This window comes from Bactrocera oleae, chromosome 6, assembly GCF_042242935.1.
Source record: "Bactrocera oleae isolate idBacOlea1 chromosome 6, idBacOlea1, whole genome shotgun sequence".
Taxonomy (NCBI): Eukaryota; Metazoa; Arthropoda; class Insecta; order Diptera; family Tephritidae; genus Bactrocera; species Bactrocera oleae.
The window spans coordinates 64,620,805-64,645,757 of NC_091540.1; the positions used below are offsets into that span (position 1 = coordinate 64,620,805).

The 24,953-nt window shown below is 34.5% G+C and overlaps 1 protein-coding gene across 3 annotated transcripts in view; it reads left to right on the top strand.

Annotated features, from left to right (window-relative positions):
- Eip78C (Ecdysone-induced protein 78C) overlaps window positions 1-24,953 on the top strand; it is a 170,645-nt gene that overhangs the window by 43,542 nt on the left and 102,150 nt on the right. For all 3 annotated transcript variants that reach the window (XM_036364666.2, XM_036364661.2, XM_036364665.2), the window contains 2 exons: window positions 3,093-3,217; window positions 3,339-3,480. In XM_036364666.2, the coding sequence (XP_036220559.2) occupies window positions 3,093-3,217; window positions 3,339-3,480 (267 nt within the window). The remainder of the gene's footprint in view (window positions 1-3,092; window positions 3,218-3,338; window positions 3,481-24,953) is intronic.

The following is a 24,953-nucleotide window of genomic DNA, read 5'->3' on the forward strand; positions in this document are numbered from 1 at the left end:
TGATACGAATTTTCTTTTTTCCGTGGTCCGTGGTTTACCTTAAACAGTTAATTTGCCACTTAAGTGGGATTTACTACAGCTGCAACAGCAATAATGCTGAAAAGTACCCCAAGGAAAAGTTTGATGGGCAAAGCTGATATGCTACTTTGTGGCACGAATTAAGTAGCAGCCAAGGCGGAATGCACGCGTACACGTGGCTGTGGACGGCTTATGAAATAAAGAGTAAAGAAATATCGTTGCAAGAAAATCAGTAAATATACGCCAATATATATACCCGTGGGTTTTCTTTTAACTGTTATTTTCATATTGCTTATTGTATCCAGATATCTTTCGTTTATGTGAGTTGATTATAATTTGAATGATTTTAGAAGGTGCTTAAGGTTTATTAGATCGATTGGGTTACACAAAATATGAGATTATATCTCTATCTGCTTGGAATGGAAACAGGAAGGTCGCCAAAAGATAATAAAGAAATCAAAATATCTAAAAGAACACACGAGATATCAATTTTGTCTTCAGTGCTGGATATTGGTGTTGGTTTCATAAAGTCTACGGAGGCTAAGGAAGATTTATTTCAAAACTGCCTCTATAAAATGGCAAAATACCCACTTAAATACATAAACTTAGTACACATATGAGTAAAATAAAAGTCACGTTTCGTATCTTTGAGCTGTCATTAGTCAGCTGTCATGACGACAATTACCATCCATTGCGCAGTTCGCATACAACAATAAAAACAATGTAAAATTAACAGCAAGAAAAACAATTGAAAGAAAGCAACATCTACGTGAATTATTGCTCATCAATATCAATTACAAGCGAGAGCGCACGCGCTGCGGATGTAAAGCAAACGCATAAGACGAAAGATGAAACTATTGCGGAAGGAAAATAGAAAGTGAAAATTAATGGTAGAAAATAAATCACGTTCATGTGTTAGCACATTGCTAACGGATATGCAGTAATACATAGGCGAATAAGTGCTTCGCAACTTTCCCCTGCATCCGACAGTGCGTATGAGTAACATTTGCTACAGCTACTTCCGTGTGTCCACGGAAACATCTGTATCTATGTAAGTACATATATGTAGGTATATACATATTTACAAGAAGATTAATTAGGTTTTACACACAAATCTCATCAGTGTATTGAAAACGGAAAAAATACTTGGAATGTGCAGCGTTGAATTAGTTGATTGAAACTATGAAATTACGTTTCAGGTATACATATAACGGCATTAATACTCAACTATGGTATAGATGTAAAATTGTAATAAATCAACAATTTGAGCTTTTTTTTACGTATTTTTAATAGAACTGATTTCAATGATATATAATATTTATAATATTATCACGAGATAATAATTTTAGTTCATCTGACTTATCTTGGGTTTCGGTATTGTAATTAATGAAAGTTGAGGTTATTAGCAGACTAACGAGGCTAGGGTGAGACTACATAATTTTTAACTTTAACTGCACTAAATTAGTTATTGAATTGAAATAAATTAAGAGAACATGCTCGAATTACAGTTCCAAACCCCAGAAAAGTTAAAATTTCCAATTTATAGTAGCGAATAATGCCGATATGTTCACGTTTAGCTGATCTCTAATGAATTGTATTTAACTATGTTTTACTTACAAAATAGCTCGAAATCTCCCTCTTATTATTTCGAAAGCACAAAGGACTGGGGTTAGGGTTGTAAACAACCTTTCCTTCTCATTTTTTCTTTCATCCTTCCTTGTTTTCAGTTCTTTAAGGTGCGGTTAGGTTAATCTGGTAGGTTAATGAGACACGCATATACCAGTTTCGATCCTTAGCAAAGCCAGATGGAGTGCCGTTACGTGCATCCATGCTTGACACGAGTTTCAGTATGTTCTGAGGACTCTCTATCGATACCTCTTCCAGTGTCTCATACCGTAGGGTCACCTAATTCTTGAAACGTCCGTACAGTTCCTTCTGTCAAGAGTGAGCAGGAACTTTGTTTATTTCTGTTCTACCGCTTGGCATATGACTTTTACAGTTTTGCATCCCGCTCTACCATTTCACCGCGTTTTGACCTTCCTTGCCATGCTCCTTTCAATATCAATATCGTCCTAAAGTTTTTTAATTTTTTTAGTAATTCAAAACTGAAAAATTTCTGAAATATCTTTAAAGCATTCGAGTTAGACTTCGCAAGTTAGAAATATAAAACGGGATAATTTTTGGACCATTCGGGATTTTTTCTCGATTATTTTGGAATTATTTCAAAACTGTTTTAGAACCATTTCGCGATCTTTTCAAACTTGTTTTCAGGACTATGATGTCAGCTTATTGAGATGTTGTCAGGACTACTGTGGGCTTAAATGGTTCTATTTGGGTTTGTTTTGGAAATGCTTCAAGAAAATTTTTGAATCATTTGAAGCTATCGCCAAATGGAACGATTTCTGGATGTTTTAGGGATCATTATCGTATACAATTTGCGTATTATTGTAATATTATGTTAGTAGACCTTTGTGGTTCTGCCTAAAGTAAATTATATACTACATACATTAGGGACATTAATTCCGATATTTTAGAAGATTTTGAAAGTACAAAATGTAAACCATATTTTGTATATCCTTAATTCATATATGAATGAAGTAGAATAAATGAAACTTTTCAGGTTTTTCTCTATTAATATTACTATTTTCGAGAAATGGTATATCTTTTTCAAGATATGTTTAAATTTAACCTTTCTCAAATATATGTTGGATCTTCTTCTTATGCTTTTTACTGACTGAATATTACTGACTCTGGAAGCGAGATATGAATGTTTCTAGCTAAAAATAAGAAAAAAAAAATAGCAAACCGTTTGGCGAAGGACCTTCCCATTACAATGAAGAGCTCATACTTGGAGAGCCTTTCTTAGACGTGTCTATCAACCAATTTTTCACAGTACGAAGCGAAAAAAAACATTATTTTTTTTTGAGCCACCCTACTTATTATATATGCATGTATATATTACTATAAGCAAAAATGTTATAATTTTAAAGATCATAAGTAAAAACAGTGATTTTCGATTTGTTTTTTTAATCTACAATTGCAACATTAAACACTCGTGTGCACTCCAATTACAGATCAGCAATTTGCCATAGCGGACTCCAATTCCAACAGCGTTACGAAATCATTTGTGCCGTGCAAAGTTTGTGGCGACAAAGCGTCCGGCTACCATTATGGTGTAACCTCGTGCGAGGGTTGTAAGGTGAGATACACACACAAACACCCACACAAACAATTGAAAACGGAAAACACCAAAAACAAAACCTAATGGATTTTTCTATTTTTTATTTTAAATTAATTTCCATTTACTATTCATTTTGCAGGGTTTCTTTCGTCGCAGCATACAAAAACAAATTGAATATCGTTGCCTGCGTGATGGTAAATGTCTGGTGATACGTTTGAATCGAAATCGTTGCCAATATTGTCGCTTCAAGAAATGCCTCTCGGCGGGCATGAGTCGAGACTGTAAGTAAAACCAAATCGAAAAAAAAAACAATTTTAAAATAATACATTTTCAATTGTATATTTGTCCATTTTGTCTGCCATAATATTAAGTTTATATGTGTATTGCCCCGCTGCCCCTCACTACCTTGTGCAGTGGCTTGCGCAGGCGCCGCGAGCGATCACATTTTTCATTTATATATCTTCGATACTCAAATAACCGTGCCGCGCCACGCTCGCCCGCTGTCTGCCACCCGGTTCTGCCAACATGACCCGTTGTCACTTGGTCCATCTGTCCGTTCACTTTTCCGCCGTTCGTTCGCTTGGTCGCTTGCCTGTTTGTTTGACTGGCGCGCTCCAAAGAGTCAAATGGAGTCAAACAACTGTCACAAGGTGACAAAAGTGCATGACGGCGTCGTTGTTGGCGGAAAATTACCTATTGGAAAATCGTGCCAATGCACAGACATATCAACGAGTAACGAGTGTTAAAAAAAGATACAAAAAACAAAGAAATATCAAATAAGAAATCCATTAAAATGTCACAAGCTCTTATTTACAGTTGACTATTTCAATTGTAACAACAAAACCAAAAACATTTATTTATAAATCCTTTCATGTCGTAAATTAAAGTTTCAGTTTGTACCATTTTGTCTTAGCTTTGTAAATGATAACATTATTTGACGAAATTTCTGACATATCTCATATATCTTCGTGTCATTGTGGTGTATTATCGTACATAACCTCACTTTAATTGAAGGAAATTCAAACATTGTTAAGTGCTGAACACATTTTCTATATTTTGTACACCCACTATAGCGTGCTGCTACACGTCTGCAATTTGATAATAGATGTGCTGTGAAAAATGTTGGAGAAAAAAATTATGAGAATTTTGTCCTCAAAAATGCAAGCGGAAAACAGAACAAATTTGCCCAGTTTGAAGATTTAAGTCAGTGTAGAAGCCTTTAAAAGTGGACTAGAAGTTTGTCGGAAATCGAGATAGACCATTTTTAACCCTTAAAACTTCAGCTTAACTCCTCCTCTTCCCGACTTCATTTTATCTTCTAATGGGTTTCATCCTACTATGATTTTTTTGGTTTCAAAAACTATCAAACCTACTACCTAGTCTAATTTTAAATATGAAACGAGAAATTGTTTCATAAATTCATACAATTTTTGTTAAAATTTTTCGATTATTTTTTGACATTTTTTTTTTTGTACAAATTTACTTTTCTATGGCATTTCGCCGATCCTTTACATTAACTCGATTCTGTTAAGATTTTTTTTAATATTAAAATTAGATTTCTTTAATATCTTAATTAAATTAAAATGCAGTAATTATGCATAAATTATGGTGAGATTAATTAAATCGAAAGAAGCGGTCTAATGGGTGGTATCTTTTTAGTCTTCCACGTTGTTGACTATTGTCCAGCAGTTGGATCGCAGGGTTGTTATCATGGGTCTCCAATCGAAAGAGATAACGCCTACTTAATTCCTTTATAGTTTCCTTCACAGTGGGCACGCTTAGGTCTGAATGGAGGATGTCGCTTCCCACATAAAATGGTGCACCCGCTATATTTCAAAAAACTTTATTTTGAAAGGCTTGAATCACTTTAAAATGTGGTTCAGTTGAGTTGCCCCAGATTTGGTCCCCATACGATCAGATCGGTCTAAGTATTGCCTTATATATGTGTAGCTTGTTCTTTAGTATGAGACAGGAGCTTGACCTAAGGAGCCAATACAACTGTGCAAACCTTAATCAGAACTGGGTTCTCTTGATTTTCATGTGGTCTCTCCATATTTGCCTCTTTGCGCTTGGGCTTGTAGGTATATACCACTTGTTTAGACTTTTCGTTATTGATGCCAGTATTCTATGTGGTGAGTCACGTTTCCAGATGCCAATTGCGGTTGCAGCTTTCTGGAGACGAAAGGAGAGTCGCCACTCGACGCCAGCAGTGCTGTGTCACATCCAGGTACATTGCTGTAATTGTGGAGTCGAAGTTGATCACTCAAATTTGTGAACATTTTTCATCATCCTGACGCATGCTTCTGTGTCATTGAATTTTCAGTTTAACGTCATTGATTTTGACATAATGCAAACCACATATTGTTCTGAAAAATTACCGTCTTATGTTCGGGTATTAATGTGGTCCGTATATTCTATAGCAGTCGTTTAATAAATCTAAAATTATTGTTTTTTTTTTGTTGTGTGGAAATTTATAAAGACTAACCAGGCGTGTTCTCGATTTTAACCATAACTTAATTTTCACTCATTGGACAGAAATAAAAATTGTAGACTAGATTCTTTTACGAATTCATTTTACCCATTTTGCCCATTTTTTCAATACTAGTTTCTCAAAGGGGCCATTAATAAATAACCAAACCAAATAGTTGCTTTAATAATTGTTTGTAATAGATCTAGATTACTATTTAGAGCTAAAAATATTACTATATGTATACTTTTAGGCGATTTTGCACTATATGACTATATATCAATTTTCCCATTATGATCAGTGCAATCTTTTGTATTCAATAATATCTTACAAAATAAGTTTAAGTTAAAAATTTTATAAATTCGTAATAATTATAAAATTATGAGATCTTATTTTTTCTGAGATGCATTTTTATCTTATAAATACACTTTCAAATGTAAATAAATTAAGTGTATTTTTATGCTTTTCGTCCTTCTGGGTGTAATTACCTAATAAGTTCAAACGCGTTGATGTTGTCAGACCATTTAAATATTACTGCACTTAATAGTTGTAAAATTTATTTTTTACTTATTTAATTAACTTGGTGCATATACATATACATAAAAATAGACTTAATACGATATCAAGGTAGTTATCATAATATAGTAGGTGTGCAAGGATATAACAGCAAATTACTGTTAGTTTGTGGGTAAGAAATTCCTAAATATATATATACTTTAGGGTGTGTTGGTGTTTGTATGAGAATTCGCGGAAATAATGATCAAAAATTCAACACAAAAACATTATAATTATCGTCGAGGTCAAAGGATAGTTCAATTTTCACGGAGTCCTATAAAAGGACTAGACATAGTAGGTTTAGTATAACGAACTGCATTAATGTTGTATTAAATTTATATGTATGTATTAAATATGCGCTGCTTTGTTCTTGCTGCCATGTCGAAAGTAACTTCAAAATGCCACGCTCATAGAAACATTCGTCCCTAAGGGCAAAAAAAAAATGGGATAGTCGATTCTTAAAAGCTTCTCTTGAAGCGAATTTTTTACTAGTAGAATTTTATTCGCTAGGGACTATAGACCCTTATTGCCAGGTCCGGACTATAAGGTGGATGCACATGAGCCTCCCAAACCCATGACTTCAAACTGTTACTGTATCCATTACAAATTTACGCTAACCGGATGCCAGTACAATATCGATTTTATTAAAACCATAAAATTACAGTCGATAATTTACATTCATAGTTCCCAGCCACCCTTATGTTAAGATGTATGGTATGTTTTACAATTTGCATTTGCTTCCATATTCATGTGTCCTACAAATCCATTTACATATATACACATGTTGTAAGTTTACCAACATGTTTGAGCATTGCATAAGACCGACCAGGAAGGATGTCGCAAGCTGCATATATAAAGATAACAGCAAAATGACAAAGGAAAGTGTGGAATGCGAAGCAAAACGCGGCCAAAAGCTGCAGAGGCGGCATTAAGGCGAGTGAAGAAATCAAAAACTGAAACGTGCAACATGTGGGTGTGCTACTTATGTATGAACATAGGTACATACATTCACATAGTCACTTGCAACTTTTTGTTGATATTGTTGCATGAATTCGCAGACGCGCAATGAGAGCATCGAAGCAATCAAATGAGCACCGAACCAATAAAAAAAAAAAGAAATAAATTATTCAGCTGGAAGAAAAAACGAAGAGGCAGAAAATGGAAAACTATTTCCGTTGATGTTTACAGGGTGGTTGCCTTATGAGAAACCTTGTTTTCTTTTATTAGTAACTAAGGAATTTTAAAAGCATTTAGAAAAGTTTTGAATGTCTTTAAATATGCCAGGAGCCTTGAATAGTCTTATAGATCTTTCGAGATTTTAAAGCATTGGTTCCTTATACTCGATAGCGGGAAAATCTTTTGTAAGATTCGAATGATTCCGATTCTATTCCAATATATATCAAAAGTGCAATTAATGGTATATTTATTTTACTGTTCTAGTCGAAAAGCCTACCCATAATTGCGAAATTTGGTGCTGCCTCGTCTCGAAACATAAGGAAGGTAAGACGTACCTTACAGATAATATTACGATGGACCTGACACTCAACTATTATTTTGATTGCATCTTCGCTATGAAGCTTCACAGACTCCAATATTTATCACCAAAAAAGAGTATTGCAAAATTAAAAAAACAAAATCGGGATCCCGAAATCGTGACCTTAAAATCCCGAAATACAGAATGGATAAACATATGGCACAGAAAAATACTCGATTAAAATTTCAAAAGCTTATGCTGTACGATTTCGGGATCTCGAAATTGTAAGTTTAAAAACCCGAAATTTCGGCATTGACAAAGATATGCAGTTTAAAAAAACTACTCGAATAACATTTAAAAAATAAATTCAAATTAAACACTCACCCTGTACGTTTGCGAGATCTCGAAGTCGTAAATTTAAAATCCCGAAATTTCGGGATTGATAAAAAGATGGGATTTAAAAAACTTATTTGAATATTATTTGAAAAATCACTTTCATTTAAAACACGCTCCCTGTATGCCAAGCACGTGTAATTGTTGGTGCGTGCTGCAGTGGGATCATACATCTACGCCTGCGGATGATAGTGCCGTTTGTGCAACAAATATCTTTATATGCCTCGTGAGGTATGAAACAAATTGCCACATATATAATACTTTTTTGCCGTCTTATTCTGCATACATTTCAATCAATTTGCAACACAAGTACAACAAAAACACAAGCTTACAAAAAATTGTGCACATAAAACAACAACATAAGTGGTGGCATGCAACATAATGCTGCATGCGCTTAGCTAACCGACTTCGAATTGTTTCGTGCAAGGCACAAACACACATATGTACGTGTATATGTATGTATGTACATATGTATATATCAAGCTATATATGCTGTCATACATTTGTACAAAGAGTCAACATTAACCCATTGCTGCACCTTTTCGTAACCTCACGTTAAAGCCATTGGCCTGGCTATTTGGATAAACTTCCTAGACTTTATCGTATTGGCGTTGTTCGTGTTATTCGTGTTGCTCGTGCTGCGAATGTTGCTGTTGCTGTAGAAGCTTTTCCATTTTCGTCTTACCTTTCAGTTGGCGTCTTACTGTTTTTGTAGTTGTTTTTTCTTTTTTTCTTCGTTAAGGTGTAGGCTCTGTAGCAAGCAACTGCAGGGAAACGGTTCATGAACCCCAAAAAATAAAAAGCAACAAAACAAAAGACAACAAAAATTGTCCGTTGCACGTACCTCGCAAACTTGTGTGGGCGGATGGTGCCACTCAAGCGTATAGCTGTCGAAGATAAAGTGATTAACCGAAGTTAACGAACTAAAAGTTGCATTAACTGCAAAGGTAGTAAAGTACAAAGAAATAAATTACCTTCAGTTGATGGTTTTACTAAATTGGTCCGTTGCCGTGGCACTCGTCTTAACAAAGAAGACTTTCTTAATGTTGCATTATAATGAGCTCGAAGAAAATGTCGAAATTTTCTAAAGCGATTTCGAGTATTTTTCTAATTAGGTGGTAGAGGATTTGTTAGACTTGTTGTTCCTTCGATGGTTGGATTCTCGTTAGTTTTGTATATTTCTAATTAAAAAGTGGACCACAAATATTAATTTTTAAATTACCATTATCAATTTTTTCTACTCCACATTAAACCTTGATTTCATATTATATGTTAATTACTAATTAGTTCAAGTCCCTAATAGGATAACTGCAAACGGCTTACAACATTTTCAGAGAACATCAAAGCAGGAATAAAATGCTACAAACATATTAGTGAATATGACTGGAATGTTATTTGAGAATCTGTAGAAACCCTGAAAAGGCTAGATAAAAACTTTTCGTCTACGAACTTTAAAATTCTTCTTCTTTTATTAACCAAGGAAAGATCTCCCATCACTGAAGTTGCAATAACACGAAGGAACTGAATGATGAAAGATGTTTAGTCAAGCATCTCGTAAAGATGTACCATAAGAAACAATATCAAAGAACCTGAGCATTAAAACTTATAGAAAGAGTAACCTTAAAAAAGGATTTCTTTTAAGACGCCACCAAAGATACAGAAGTTGAGGAAACACCTTTTGAGCTAACGAGTCTGCTTTAAAAATCATTTATCTGACGCTTTACAGCATACATTTTATGTATATAATAGTGGACCGAGTTATTAAAACTAAAAAAGAGGTAAAACCTGAAAAAAAACAATGCCCTTCAAATCTGCGATGTAAGAAAATTCTATGAAAGTGCTAATTGCATTATTGTGTGAGCCTAGAAGAAATTACATGTAGGATTTAGTAGTACATAATTCAAGCAAAGAGGTATCTGAGAAAATAACATACAGTAGCTATTAAAAGTTAGTTTCCAGCAAACGTGCTATAACTATTTAGAAAGGCTGACAATATATGTAGTATAATATATGTACATAAATAAATTGAATAATTAGTGATGATATGTCAAGGTTACTGTATTACCATTATTAATGCCTCACCCACAAATACATATACACTTCGATCATTAAAAACTTTTTAAACAAAAATGCTAACAAACACAAAACATTACGATAAATACCAAACGCTGATCCACGTCAAGCTGAGAGAAAAGTGAGCAGTCGCCACAGTGTCTGGTGAGTCTTGTACGTGCAAAAAGTAACTGTATACAAAATAAAAGTAAAAAATTAAAATACAACTTTTGCAATAAATTACGTGTGTTTAATTTTTTTTTTTCATATTATTATTTGTAGACTACTATTTAAAATATGTCTTCTCATTTGCCTTTGCTGTGCACTCAACCGCAGCCGAGTCAGCGAGTCCGAGCAGCGTTGTCATGCGCAAACGCAGCGCATTCATGTTTTCAAAGCTTGAAAACATTTGCCGCTGTTCATTCAGAAGTCGCCTGTTAAAACGCACAAATACTGCGTCACACTCTACGTCGCCTCGAGGCGCACTTAGACCCTCAACAGCGGTTGTTGACCAACCGACGATTAAATAGTTGCGAGTCATCCATGGTTTATCGAATTTAAAAATTCCTATGATTTGAACCCCCCAAGTGTTGTTTAGTTTTTCTGTTCTGCTTTTGTTTTTTCTACTTTGTTCATTGTTTTGAGCGGTACGGTGGTTGCCATTGTGCTGCGATTGGTGTGTGTCTTGCACTTCCACTCGCGCGTAGACAATTTAATTTGACATGACCCAGTTAGGCGGCTCAGCGGTTTGTCCAACTTGCTCGCTCACTCGCAGGCTCACTTATTATTTTGTCATTGTTGTTTAATTTTGACGTGACTGTAATTGTTTTTCATGTCATTTTCGTTTTTGTTTTTCTTGTAATATATTATTGTTGTTTGTATGTTTGGTTTTTGAACCAAGTTTGTTCTTCGCTTTTAATTGTGTTTTAAATGGTGTAAAGTTTAGCCAAATTTGTTGCAGATTTTTGCGCAATTACATTTGCTGCATGTTTATTAGAGTTGGCCGCGATATCTTGCATAAAGTACCATATATGTGCTTGAAATATTATATTGAGGTTGGTTTCACGAAATAGATTATTTACATTGAATTCATAAGTTTATTCAGCATTACTTTTATATATTAAAGATTTATAGAATCGAATAGACTTTTTTTTTGGATTTAGTCATTTAGTGAAAATCCATGAATTTTCCGCACACAAATTCGGTCGTTTACGACGAATTCATTATTCACGTAGATGCTTAAAAACGGCCAAATAATACTCCTTATTGACCCTGTCGAACGAATTCATGCTGAACTCCACAACCTTAATCAAAGGAAACGATGAGCATCATCTTGATTTTTGACAGACTTTGAAGTTTCAGCTTCAGCTTATTTTTGGAACGACATTCGCTAGATTTTTGGACAATTTCAATGTTATAGTCATAAACCTACATCTTGTCAGTAGTAAGAATATGTTCGTTGAATGTAGCGTCCTCAGCTAGTCAAGAATCTCATTTGCCACCTGTACTCGATTTTGTAAAATATTCAGGTCTCTTGGTACGAGTCTAGCCTTGATACGCTTCATACCCAAAACACTAACCAAACTATGTTGAGTCGATTCATAAGAGATGTTTAGATCCTCTGTCATCTCTCTAATCCCATCACGACAATTTGCTTGTACTGTTCCTTTAACTTTTTTATAAACAGGATGAATCAATCTAGAAAAATATTTTTTATCAATCGGGCGCAGAATAAATAGACCAGTCCGAGTCAAATTTGATCAGATGATATATATGACATTAAATATGATTACGAGTATATTCATGTTATTTCTTTATTTTTATGACATTTTTACTATTCTCACCTAATAGAGTTCATTTCTGAAAAGTTTTCGCTTTATTCTTTAGAGCACCTCTATTGTTATTATCTCCTATAGTAAGTACTCATTCTATTGATGGTTTTTCGTTGTCATGTGTATTGTCGATATTGACAAAAGCAGTGGTTAGTGCATAGTTCTCTAGAGTATTCTGTCTTGGTTAGTTAATTTTGATTCATCATATAATTTGATTTATGTCAGTATTTCATATTTCACTAACTTCTTTCGCAAGACACTTTTTTTCATCCGGAATCATATATCATTAAAGAGAATTAATAAATTTGACTTAATATATTTTCATTCGGTAATTATCTTCTGGTCTTTACAATTAATACATAGAAGTAATACTGAAAGAAAATTTTTTTGAATTATTCAAAAAATACCCGCTACAATGCACATCGCTTTAACTGATCAATATTGTGATTAATTTTTTTTTTGGTTATCACAATATATCCAAATATCCGAAACTAAAGTATTTATTGAAAAAATATCTATAATTTTGGCTTTTAGTTCGATGTTTTTGATCCTCTCAAAATAAAATATAATATAAAGTAGTATACTTCGGTTTGTACTTTGAAAATAGACCAGGTATATCTTGACGTCAACTTTTTCGCTAGATTGGCAGTACTAAAACACATTTTATTTATTTCGCAAGTCCTCTCATCACTGAAATACTAATTTCAATATTTAAAATGTCTTTCCTTTTCAAAAAATAGTTATTCTAATAAAAATGCTTTCTTAATAAACTTTTCCTTCTTTCTTCTGAAATGTTGCAAAGTAAAAACACTCGATCACTACATCTCAGTTGAGTAGATAATGCAATTTATGTGATTAAGAAACAATGTATATTTGCTATATATATTTCTGACATTTTTCACAAATAATTTCTAGAATGTGGGATATTGGTATGTTTCACGCTTTTTCTTATTTCAGTCTAAATTTTTACGAAATCTTTCTTAACTCTACAATTGTTTTATGTATTTTCAGCTGTATTAGTTATTCTAGAAAGCCAATTTCAAGAATCTAAAACGTTTCCTCAAAACGATTCACCTTAATAAATGCAAAAATGTGTATAGAGTTCCTTCCGGATATCCATTTATTTATATGATAAGTGTGTCAGCAAAATGCTAATCAATTGCTACATGCATTGAGTCTTGTATTTTATTAAGGACGGTATATAAATTCCAAAACCCCACTGAATAACTATAAGTTTTAGGCGATGCTGAGAGACGAACTCGAAAAAATATGTTGAACACTAGAAAATGTCTCGAAACAATGAACTGCATCTAAGCAGAAATCAATTTAATATAGAAGTATATGTATATATACCATATAGGATCAAACTGAACTAGGTAGCTTTATTATTTAGTATTTAGTTTTCTTTTATTGTATCCTTAAACCTTTCAATAATTTATCTAGAAAAATTTATTTCACATTTAATATTTTTTCATGTAGCTACGACTTAGCTCATTAAGACTTTATTCAAGAGCGTTTATGAAATCTCATAGAGAGTCTACTTTTTTCTGTCAAAATATTAAATAACTAAGCAGTTTTCGAACGACCGCTTAATCTGCTATTTCTGTTTTATTTTAGTCTGGTGTCGAACCCAAGAGCTCCAACCCATCTATTATTATTCCACATATAATAGCCTACTTCCATAATCTTCGTCCTCGTCTCACAACAATAACTTTAAATGGACTAAGTGGGTCACATGTGGCATCCTTCGCAAAATGTATGCAGATATTGTATATGTGTTCCAATATTGGTCACACAATGTTCATAGCTGACAGATGTGTAGTGGTTGTGCCAGTGCTCTATTTTAGTGCTGAAAGAACGCTTGCATGTTGATGAAGTAAATGGATCGACAAACTTGTTTGCCATTCCGTTGAAATCTTTTTTTAACGGGTCACAACGAATTTCGCATTTGTTGCGCACACATACGCACATTCATACATGTGTTTAGATTGGTGTACGAATACTTATGTCATTGATGTGCTGCGGCATACACTTACACTTACACACTCGCGGCTTATTGGCTATATCATTAAGATATTCACTTCACACAGCCTGTGGCGTTGCTTTACTCCCATTCCGAGGTAGCATTGTGGGAACTATTTTCTTTGACGCTCTTTAAGGCTGTTGCTTTTATTTTATTGTTGCTTATTACACATTTTTTATCTTGTTTTGTTTTTGGAGTTACGATTTTTGCTACATTCTGTTTAATTCTTTTTATAATTGTTTCGATTTATTGTTCTCTAGATTGATTTTATAAATTAACAAAAGCTGGACAGGGACAGCAATCACGTAGAATAATACTAAAATTTATGTGAGATGGCATTGTTATAATAATTTTATGAACCAAATTTTGTTAAAATTGATCAAGTGATTCCGAAGATATATGTTTTCACCTAAATGTGATAACGCTTCCTTTAAAAGTTTCTTGTGTCATCCCGGATGTAAAATTTAAGGGGTTAGGGGTAGTCAGGGTTAGGGGGGCACGAAAAAATGAGAATTTTCAGTAATTTTTTTTTGTTATTAAGTCTTGTTACTTTAGTTTTGAGAAAAACGCATTTAAAGTTTCACACTAGAGCTCCCGGGCGCTCTTTGTTATTTGTCGAATAACTCAAAGAGTAATTATTGGATCAACTTGAAATTTTCATAGAATATTTTCAAGATATTACACTTAACGAAAATGCAAAAAACTTGATTTTTTGAAATTTGATTATTTGAAAATTCTGACTACCCCTAACCCCTTAATGTCTCTGACGCATTTAGTTATTGATCTAACCCACTTTTAGTATTTTTTAACAAAAACGTTATATAGAGAGTGAGCGGGGTTATCATTCGATTTCATCCATTTTCACTTAGTCGAAGGAAGTCTCAAAAATATTTATTCTGTGCAAATTTGTGTTATATAGCTTGAATGACTTAGTAGCAATATACATTTAACTTATTAGGAGGCGGGGCCACGCTCACTTTTGAAAAAAATTTTAACTTTAGATGCCATTTCAAGACACTTTTTGATATCGGCGGTGTTTTCTTAAATCAAGAATCGGTACTTCTACTTTTTTTAAGGTTATGTCTAACTAGAAAAACATCTGGATTTAATTTTAGTTGCGCCCCCACATAGCAGCAAAACAAATTTTAAGTCAAGCATCTATATTCACACACACATATATCTATACCTTTAACTATAACTGTAATTTTTAACATATATTACACAAATACGAAAAATCTCTGTTGCCACAAATTATGCACAAAATGTTAAAATTTCCTTTCACTTACCTCTACCGCCTTCGCTCCAATTTGTTTTGCGCTACGTGATTCAATTTGCCAAAGTGCCTTTGTGTGAGTGTGGTGCCGCCTTAAAATCCCATTTAAATAATTAAACCAAAACTTTGTTGGCGGTATTATTTTCGACGCCAGCTAAGTTGATTTTAATGCCTCAAATTGCCAGTTAGATTTTCAAATTGCTGTTGTTGTTGACACATTGACACACTTTTTCAGTTAATATTTGGTTGTAACATGTAAGCGAGAAAAGAAAGGAAAATTTAGTAAACAAGTGGAATTAACACAAAAAATAAACTTAAAAAAACAAGAAAAATTTACTGGCATACACATGACATTTGTACAAGCAAATCAAGAAGTGTTACGAAATCAACTTAGTAGAACTACGTTCTGAAATAATTGACTTCATTTGGGGCTATTAGCCGACATAACTTCCCACAGAACGTCAAAGTGACAAAGCTGAACACGGTGTAATAATTAAATTTGTAATAAGTTCAAGATTAGCAAAATTTTGCTCGCCTATGTCTAGAAATCTCCTGGTTTTTGAAGTTCTCTAAACAAGATAACATAATGTTAAGGAAATCAATTGTAAAATTTTACATCATAAATATTGAGTGATCCAACGGTCAAGGAAAAGAAAAATACTACAAATCATCATCAAGAAAAATACTATTAATCTAACGAAATCGCCAGTTTTTGTCGTCGCTTTACGAATGTGGAATATACCAATTAGCTAATACCAGAAGAAAACGTTAGGGAATGTCTTTCAAACCTGCACATGAAAAGATGCACCATCTTTGAGCAGGCAGATTAGGAAGCTAATACTTGAGATGAATATAAAATCCAAAATCATTTTTGCTTCGGAACGTAGACCACTTAAAGCATATTCAGATTATTATTTATAGTTTGTAAAATTTGGGGGAAACATTAAAATCGAACCACCCGAGCGTCCACGTATTCCGAACATATTCGATATATATGCGGAAAAGAGCTATTTTTTAAATAACAATTATCAAAACTCTCTGTCCAATTTAAATACCACTAATAGAAATCAACACCTACTACCATAAGTAGAAGCAAAGGTACGTCAAAATTCAATATTGACCGAAAGAAGGTCCGAACCAATCTACTAAAATTTAAATAAACATCGCAGGATTTTTTGTCTTAAAGTCAAGGGATGTAGCGCTCAAATCACCACCATTTATTGTACTAAAATGACAACAATACTCGTACGTGATGGAACATTTTTGAACTCAAATTCGTAATCAGGACACCTCAAATACTCCTACAGACCTCTTAGCATATCAGTCGAAAATTTTTTCTACAAATTTGTTCAGTAGTGTTATTATACAATATGTTTGAGTACTTTTCGTCGATGACTCTAACTTATTCAGTTGATATCCAAAATGACTTAAGAAGCTTTATAAATTAAGCAGATGAACATGACTCTTCACAAATCGTATGGATCGATTCAACCCATTTTGATCGATAGTTTGAGTTTATAATACCTGGTCCTTATATACCGAAAGACCTTGATATTTTTTTAAGCTAAAAAAACATCGTATGGAACTTGGAAAGTAATGGAGGCCAAAAGTTTATTTTCAAGTACTTTCCAAAACGCAATATCCGCTCCAAAGGTACGTCATGAGACTGTTCAAGATATAAAAATAAATTCGCTATAAAAATTGTGTATGATCTATCCTGGCTGACTTCACAATATTAATGGTTGAAGAGGATTAAGATTTCTGAAAATGTGTGTTTTTTTCACAGTTCGAGAGCACTTGGCTGAGCTGTAGGATTATCACTGTTATGTTGAAATTGAGTATTTCACAAACATATAACTGTAAATATAGCTCTCGACTCTATCAGTAACTAAGTTTTGCTTTAAATCGACATACATTTACAAAAGAATATTTGGGTACCAAAAAAATATACATAAATTATCGAAATCACAATAAAATCGAGATCAAAAATGAAACCAAAAACTCATTTTTTTCTGTAACAATAATTTGATTGCGTTACAACGCAAGCTCAAAGGAATTCTCTTGGCAATATTTGAAAATCGAGATCGTGTAAGAAAACACGAACGCCAGTCAACAAAGCCATACGCACACACACATGCGCACTTACGCCTGGCCAATACGAAATGCGTGTGAACAGATTGTGAAAATGATGCATTCGCAATGTTTTTGGTGCTGCTGCTGCAGCTGGTGGTGTTGGTGTTGCCGTTAAACACACAAACACACGCAACAGATCTGTTGGCATGAATGTAAAGCAAATGAACGGCAGAAATCAGAGCTATATTACTGCAAATATACATATGTACAGCAAGTAAAACGGCGGTGCAGGTGAAATATGAATGCAAACTCATACACCTATATATGTATAAGCATATGTATGTGCACATTACTTACATAAGTATGAAATTGTAAGATTGCACGCGTTGTTGCAGCTGTGTTGATGTGTTGCTGCCGCAGCTGCTGTGTGACCTAAATACCTCAAAACAAGCAGAAGCCGCAGAATGAGGCGAACGCAAACCGAAACTTCAGCATCGGCGTCAGCGTCGAGCGGCAACTGCAACTACAACTACAATAGCAACAACACGAACAACAAGCAAAACAAATGCGCTGCAAGCACGTTGATATCGCCGTATGCATGAGTGTGTGTGTGTGTAACATCGTACACATATGTGTTTGTGTGTATGCGCTTATTGGCCAAGTTGCGGCTATTGCCATTACTACTGCAGCTGTTGTTGTTGTTGCTGTTCTTGCAATGTTGGCAATGCGCTTTGCTGCGTCGCCGCTCGTCACAACGTGGTGCAACAACCGAATTCAATGTAAAAAAAGCTGCCGCCGCTGACGCTGCGCAACATTTGATTTCATTACTGTTGATGGCTATTTTTATGCCCAACGCACAAGTGCACAAGTGTAGTCAAGTTTTGCAGATTTTTTTAGTATTACACATGGATTTGGCGAACTTTCCAAAAGAACAAATAACACGATATAATTGGTTTCAAAGATTAACTGAAGTCCGACCTCTTTACGCTCGATCTTTCCTTCTTCTTCTCAACAAACTCTAACTACATTTATAACATTAAAAACCTTTTTAAAAAAAAATCATCAGGCGTTCATTCGGAGATAGTAACTCAAATTTAATTTTGCTATAAATTTATTATTATTATTTTAGTCGAATTAAATTTATTTGTTGCAGAGAAAGTATCTTTTATGAAGATCTATATTTTGATTTTAGTCGTGCAATTTGTATGACAGCTATATGCGATAATAGTCCGATATCGGCGGCTCCGACAAAGCAGCATCTTCTTGGGGCGAAATGTACATGTGCAAAATTTCAGATCAATATCTCAAAAACTAAGGGACGAGTTTGCGGCTAAATCTCAAAAGCTTGTCATGCTGATCATTTATGTATACGAGTATATAAACGTAATAGGCTTTCTAACACTTCATTCTGGGTGCTACAAACTTCATGACAAATTTAATATACTATGTTCCGAGTATACTTATAATAATGTAGGTCCACTAAAGAGTGATCGGTTAAGATATTTAATTGATCCAAAGCAGCTTGACCCACTCTCATCTAGCTAGCATATAAAGTCGAATATCTAATTACTATTCCAAAGAAACTGCATTCGTATATGCGCTTACTAGCAGAAAAGGTACATAATTAGGTTGCTTATTTAAAAATATACTAAATTTCCTTTTATACGAGCGAATCTTAGACGTAGTTTCTTGCAATATCTCTCTGCCTTCCATAAAAAATTCTACACAAAGTTCTATTTTTCTATGATTTTCTTTATCTGTATATAATTTCAGGGGTGAATAGGTTAAATATTTTCTTCTTTCTATGCAAACTTTGTTTTAATAACGTCTTTCCTAAAAAAAATATTCATACTTATTTCTGGCCCAAATTTAAGGTGATAGTGCAAAGCTTCGTGTAGACGTCTTTCTAAATAATGTTAACTGTTTCTTTCTGCATTACCAATAAACATAAAAATGATGCTGCTAATTTTATAAAAATAATTGACAATAATTTTTCGGACTTCTAACAGTTTTGGAAATATAAGTTAAAATTTGGTTCTCATGGAGCTTAAATTACCACTGACACCAAATCACAAAAAAAGAGTGAACAAATCTTTTCATTTGAAGCAAAGGTTATTCTACTATTTTGTAATAGAACTTTTAGATAATGCTACTGTGAACCTGCAGTTAAGAGGCATACCTACATAGTATGACAGCCTAAAACAAGGCGATTTTTGGAAATTAAAAAAACTACTGTACTTATTATTTTAAAATTATATTTATAAATGTTTTAAGAATACACAGTAGAATTTTTGAAGAAAAAAATGTTAAAAAATCGAGGTACACGCGATCTCCAAGTGCTGCAGTGATTCCGGGGTTCTCCGTGGCTGAAAGCTATGTTAATAAAAATTATCGTCTGCAAGATACTGTGGACCTGCAAAAATTCAATTTTGGTCAGATCCGTTGGATAATCTCCGAGTACCATCGTCGCCCGATTTGAAAAAGAGTTTTACGGGTCGAAGCTGGTTGAAACAAACCTTTTGCAGTACTGCAGGTTGGACAAGGAAATAGTTTTTCCACTATTCTATCGATTGTATAATTGTTTTGGAGCCATAAAATACAATTTGTTTTTGAAAATCCACGAATGGCCTTTAATTGTTATATTAAATTTAAGGCGTTTTATTAAGTCTAATTTTACTACAATAATTTAAATGGAATCGTTATTAGTGGTACAAATAATAGCTTTCAGTGCACTTCAGCTGGTTCTTCAACTAGTTCTTGAACCAGTTTCCAGTTGACCGCTTACATCAAACACTTGACTCAAAATTTCAACACTTTCCAACAGGGTGTCAAAATTGCATGCCCCCGCTCTTAGTTCTCGCTTAGACACAGTCACATTTGCCTACATATATACATACATACGTACAGACGTCGTCTACGATATTTATACACCTAAGCATTCATTGTGAAGTTTGCCTAGAATAATTGATGAAGTGTTGCTGCCATCATTGTGTTTACCAGCCAGCCACGCATGTGTGCGTTTGCATGTATTTAGTGCTTCTTCTGTGCTGTCATAAGTATTTTGCAATTTTTTGTTGTTGTTGCTGTGCTTGTGTTGCCATTGCATTGGTATTTGCACGCAATTGCAAGTCCATTGGCTTCCATGAACCGGACGACGGTCATTGCACCAACGCATTTCCAAATCGCTTATGGTCGTGCGTTAACTATTCTCCTCAATCGTGCTTGTCGCCGACGTCGCCGTTAACTATGTAAATTGTTGTTGTTTGACTAGCAGTGCTTAGACATGCATATGCAAATATTATAAATATACTATGGTATGTGTAGTGCGAATATATGCACTCGTATTTTTGATGCCGAGAAAAGGTGTTGGTGGTGAGGATGCTCGAGCAGGTGAATTTAGAATAAATTAATTTTCAAATTATTTACTTATGTAAAATTTTACATATTTGTTTCCATTGATTAATCCTTATTAATTTTAGGGTGTGGAAAATATATCTCTCTATCGGAAATCAGTGAATTGGATAGTATGGGAGGATATTTAAATTGCTCAAATTCCAAAAAATTAATTAAATGTTTATTTTATTTTTGACAGCAACAGTTTTTTTAGAGGCTTGATGAACAAGAATGCGTTAGTCTATTAGTTTGGTTAGATTTTTACCCTAGGTCAGAGGTGATCTATACCGTTTTTTAATTAATTTAAAATTGTAAAGGAAAAGGTAAAAAATGTTCTGTAAAAAATACTGATGGATTTAATGGAAACCGAAAAAAAAATTTTATGAATTTTTTTTTTCAAAATTATAATATTAGGTGATCTCATTACATTTGTCGTCATTAGGAACATAGTTGTGATTCTCTAGGTTGTAATTGGAACTCACGATCCACGAAGCGCAAAATAAACATTCATATAATGTGCTTCCGAATATACAAGTATGGTTGAGAAGTGTAATAGATGAGTAATGATAATAAAGTAATTCATCGAATAATCAAAAAGAAAGTTATTAAGGGGTTAGGGGTAGTCAGAATTTTCAAAAATTTATATTTTCGTTAAGTGTAATATCTTGCTCGCGCACAAATTACAAGTAAAATTTAGTAGGCTGTCATCATCTTTTGGCGCTAGAGCCCTTTATGAGCTTTGGCATGCATTTGTGTACCAAGCTTTTTCATGGTTTCCTTCAATTCTTGTATCCATCTTGATCTTAGCCTTCCCCTTGCCTTAGTGTTAATTGCTTTTACTCCAATAATTTTCTTCTGCGCACTCTTAGTGTCTATTTTTATTACATGGCCTCGTCATATTATAAATATCTTAAAAACCAGTGTGAGCTGTCTCTGTCCGTCCGTTTGTCTGTATATACGCGAACTAGTCTCTCAGTTTTTGAAAAATTGAAATTTTTTAAAATTAGTTTGGAAATTTTACACACATCCACTTCCCCCGAAGTAGCTAGTAGTTTGTCGGAACCACTAATATCGGAGCAAGTGTATAGCTGTCATACAGACTAATCATTCAAAATCAAGTCCTTGTATGCAAAACTTTTTTACGAGTATTGGATAAGATATTCTCACGAAATTTGGCATGGATTATTGTCCAAGGCAGCGGTACAATTTCTTAACAACTTATACAGATCGGTTCACTATATCATATAGCAGACATACAAATGAACCGATCAAAATCAAGATAAAGAGCTGTATATAGGGTTTAATGCTATAACAAATGCATTTCTGAAGGCTGTTGTAGCTTCGATGCAGCCGAAGTTAACAATTTTTCTTGTTTTTTCCAGACAATTTAATATTTGCATATACATACATACATACGTTGCAGCATAGTACAGTATGAGATCTATTACTAAATTCTATTTGTTGTTTATTTTCTTTTCCACTTGATTCACAAAGCTTTTTGCCACCGTGACTGGCATCATGCCACAATCACCACATTACGCATGCATTGAATTATTGCAACAGAGAAGAGCATTGCATACAACGGCGCTGATTTTCATTTGTCTTGTATTGTCATTGTTGCAGTTGCAGCTGTTGTTGCTGCGGCTTTTTGTTTTCTGCTGCTCATTTTACACACTTTGATTGACATCACTGACTTAGCATAGAATCTACGCATTAAAATACAATGCAAACAATTGGTTGCATATTCCTCACAATATTATTATTACTGTACATATGTAGTTGTTAATGTAGCGGCATTGCGCATCGCTATGCGATGTTGCAATATACTCGTTATCTTGCTTCGGTATATGTGTATGTGTGTGTGTGTGTTTGTGCGCGACGTCCTCACTGCCTAATTAGCACGCATCACATCGCATTACCGACGCAGCGTTGCTAAAATTCACACCAATCAAAGCGATAACTGCAGCGGCAACAACAGCAGCAACAACAACAACAACACTTGCAGCGACGGCAGTAAGCAATTGCCTATTGACGATGTGCAATTTGCTAGCGTTACGAATGAGTGTTCGCCTCATTGAGGTGTTGTTGTTTCGCGCCATATTGTTGTTGCTAATTTTGTTTTATTATTCTTGTTGTTGTTATTTTGTTTTTTGCTATTTGGTGGCAATAGTAACAACGACCGCTTCGCTGGGTTCATTGCTATGCAAAGAATAGCAGCAGCATGAAAAATCGCAGAATGTTGCAAGTGCGAAGCGGCAGCGGCAACGGCGACGTCGCTGGTGGCGACACCGGCTTATGCATATGGATGACGCGCCTCCTGCTTTGGCGTCAAGCTGTGAATAAGCGTTTTCACTGTTGTTGGTAATTTTGTATAATTCTCACAGCTTTATTTACGCGTATGTGTTTGTATGCATTTCTGAGTAGCTGTGTTTGTGCGTGTAATTTGCACTTTTATGCATCAATTGCAACATTTTCGTTCGAAATGCGTCATCGTCAGCCCAAAAATACAATGCGAGCACCGCGGCGCCCCTCTTGCCCTTACGCGCGCTTGAGCTGTAGTCACACATGCACATACATACATACAGTTACCTATATACATATGTATATGCATAATTTACTTAAATATATATATGATATATATATAAATATACTTAATTGTATTATTCAATATTAATTCACGCTCAGCTGTTTACCTTTTAGCTTCCCTTCAACAACAACTACAACAACAATATACAGCAACAACAACCATACACAACCAACTTGTAACTTTCAAAGTTCACAATAATTATTATTTTATTTTTATGACTGTGTGGCTTTTTATCTGTCTGATGGCAATGGCCGCCTTATTGTTTGCCGAAATTGTTTTCGGTCGAAAATAATTTTGCCTGCAAAAAAGTCCAAAAATTGCATTGCTGCGGACCTTGAAATTGCGTTGCGCCATCGACACCAAAAACCGCGTGTACCAAAATCAACAATCTCTGCGTGCCCTTGCACCGCCACCGCCGTCAACATCGCCTACATTGCAATCGTTGCCGCTCAGCTCGCTGCGCTCTTCGTGCGCGCTTTGATCGGCCACGCACTCAACGTGTCATTGCTCCCGTGTCGAGCGAGTGCGAATTGATTCCATAAATGTTGCAATTGCTTTGCCGAAGAATTGCCTTTGTTGACGACGCGCCGGTGATGACGACGATGGAGAAGGTGGCGGCGGCGACCGCGACGGCGCAACGGTTGCCAGTCTTAGCAATCAGTCACGGCTGATGATGGCAACGAAGACTGCGACGAATGACTCATTAAACTTAAGGCGGCAGTTATATATGACGAGTATTATGTTGTTGTTAGTATGGTTTTTTTTCGCTAACTCTTCAAATACAATAAAGTGCGGATGCCAAGTCATGAGAGGCGTTTGAAAACGTTTTCATTTGGATAGCACTTCCGCTCTCTTCGTAACGCTAATGCTGCAAGTTTATATTGGACTTAGTACATATCGAATTGCAATTATAATTAAATTTTCAATGTAAGGCAAGTTTGAGATCAGAAAATGTTTCGGGATTGATTCAATCGGAAAAAATGGCATAAATTCTTTTTTTAAAATTGAATATATGGACTTGAGTATATGTTTGCGAAATCTGAAAATGGTTGTGTCTAGAACACTTAGAGAAATTCAGATTTGAAATAAGAGTAATTAGGCCCCCGAATTTATTCGGTTTTTTGTGAAGTAAGGAAAATAAATTATGTAGAAGTTTTAGTAAATTTTGATATTTCGATATTCAAAAACACGATTTCGGGATCCCGAAAAGTTTCGGATCTTAGTTATACAACATAAATCAACAATATAAATTCGAATATATGTACATAAACACATACAAGTACATGTATACATAGCCACACGACTGAGTTCTTAAGTTTACCGTTTAATACGGATAGGTGAAGAATTGAGACAAAAGATTACTTGGGAAATATGGAAAACTTTCAGTCAACTCCGATTTTTGGGATTGAATATTAACATTTCGAGATCCCGAAATTTTTCGGGACTCACAGTTGTGCAATTGAAATTATTTATCATCTGGAACTTTCTTTGAATTCCGGTTTTTCGTGATTGAAGTGAGATCATTACGGAATCCCGAAAATCTTCAAGATTTACTCAGCTGTCCAAAAATGTTACCTCTTATAAAATTATAGTTAAACGACTGAAGTATTAAGTTCATTGTAGTATCTAAAA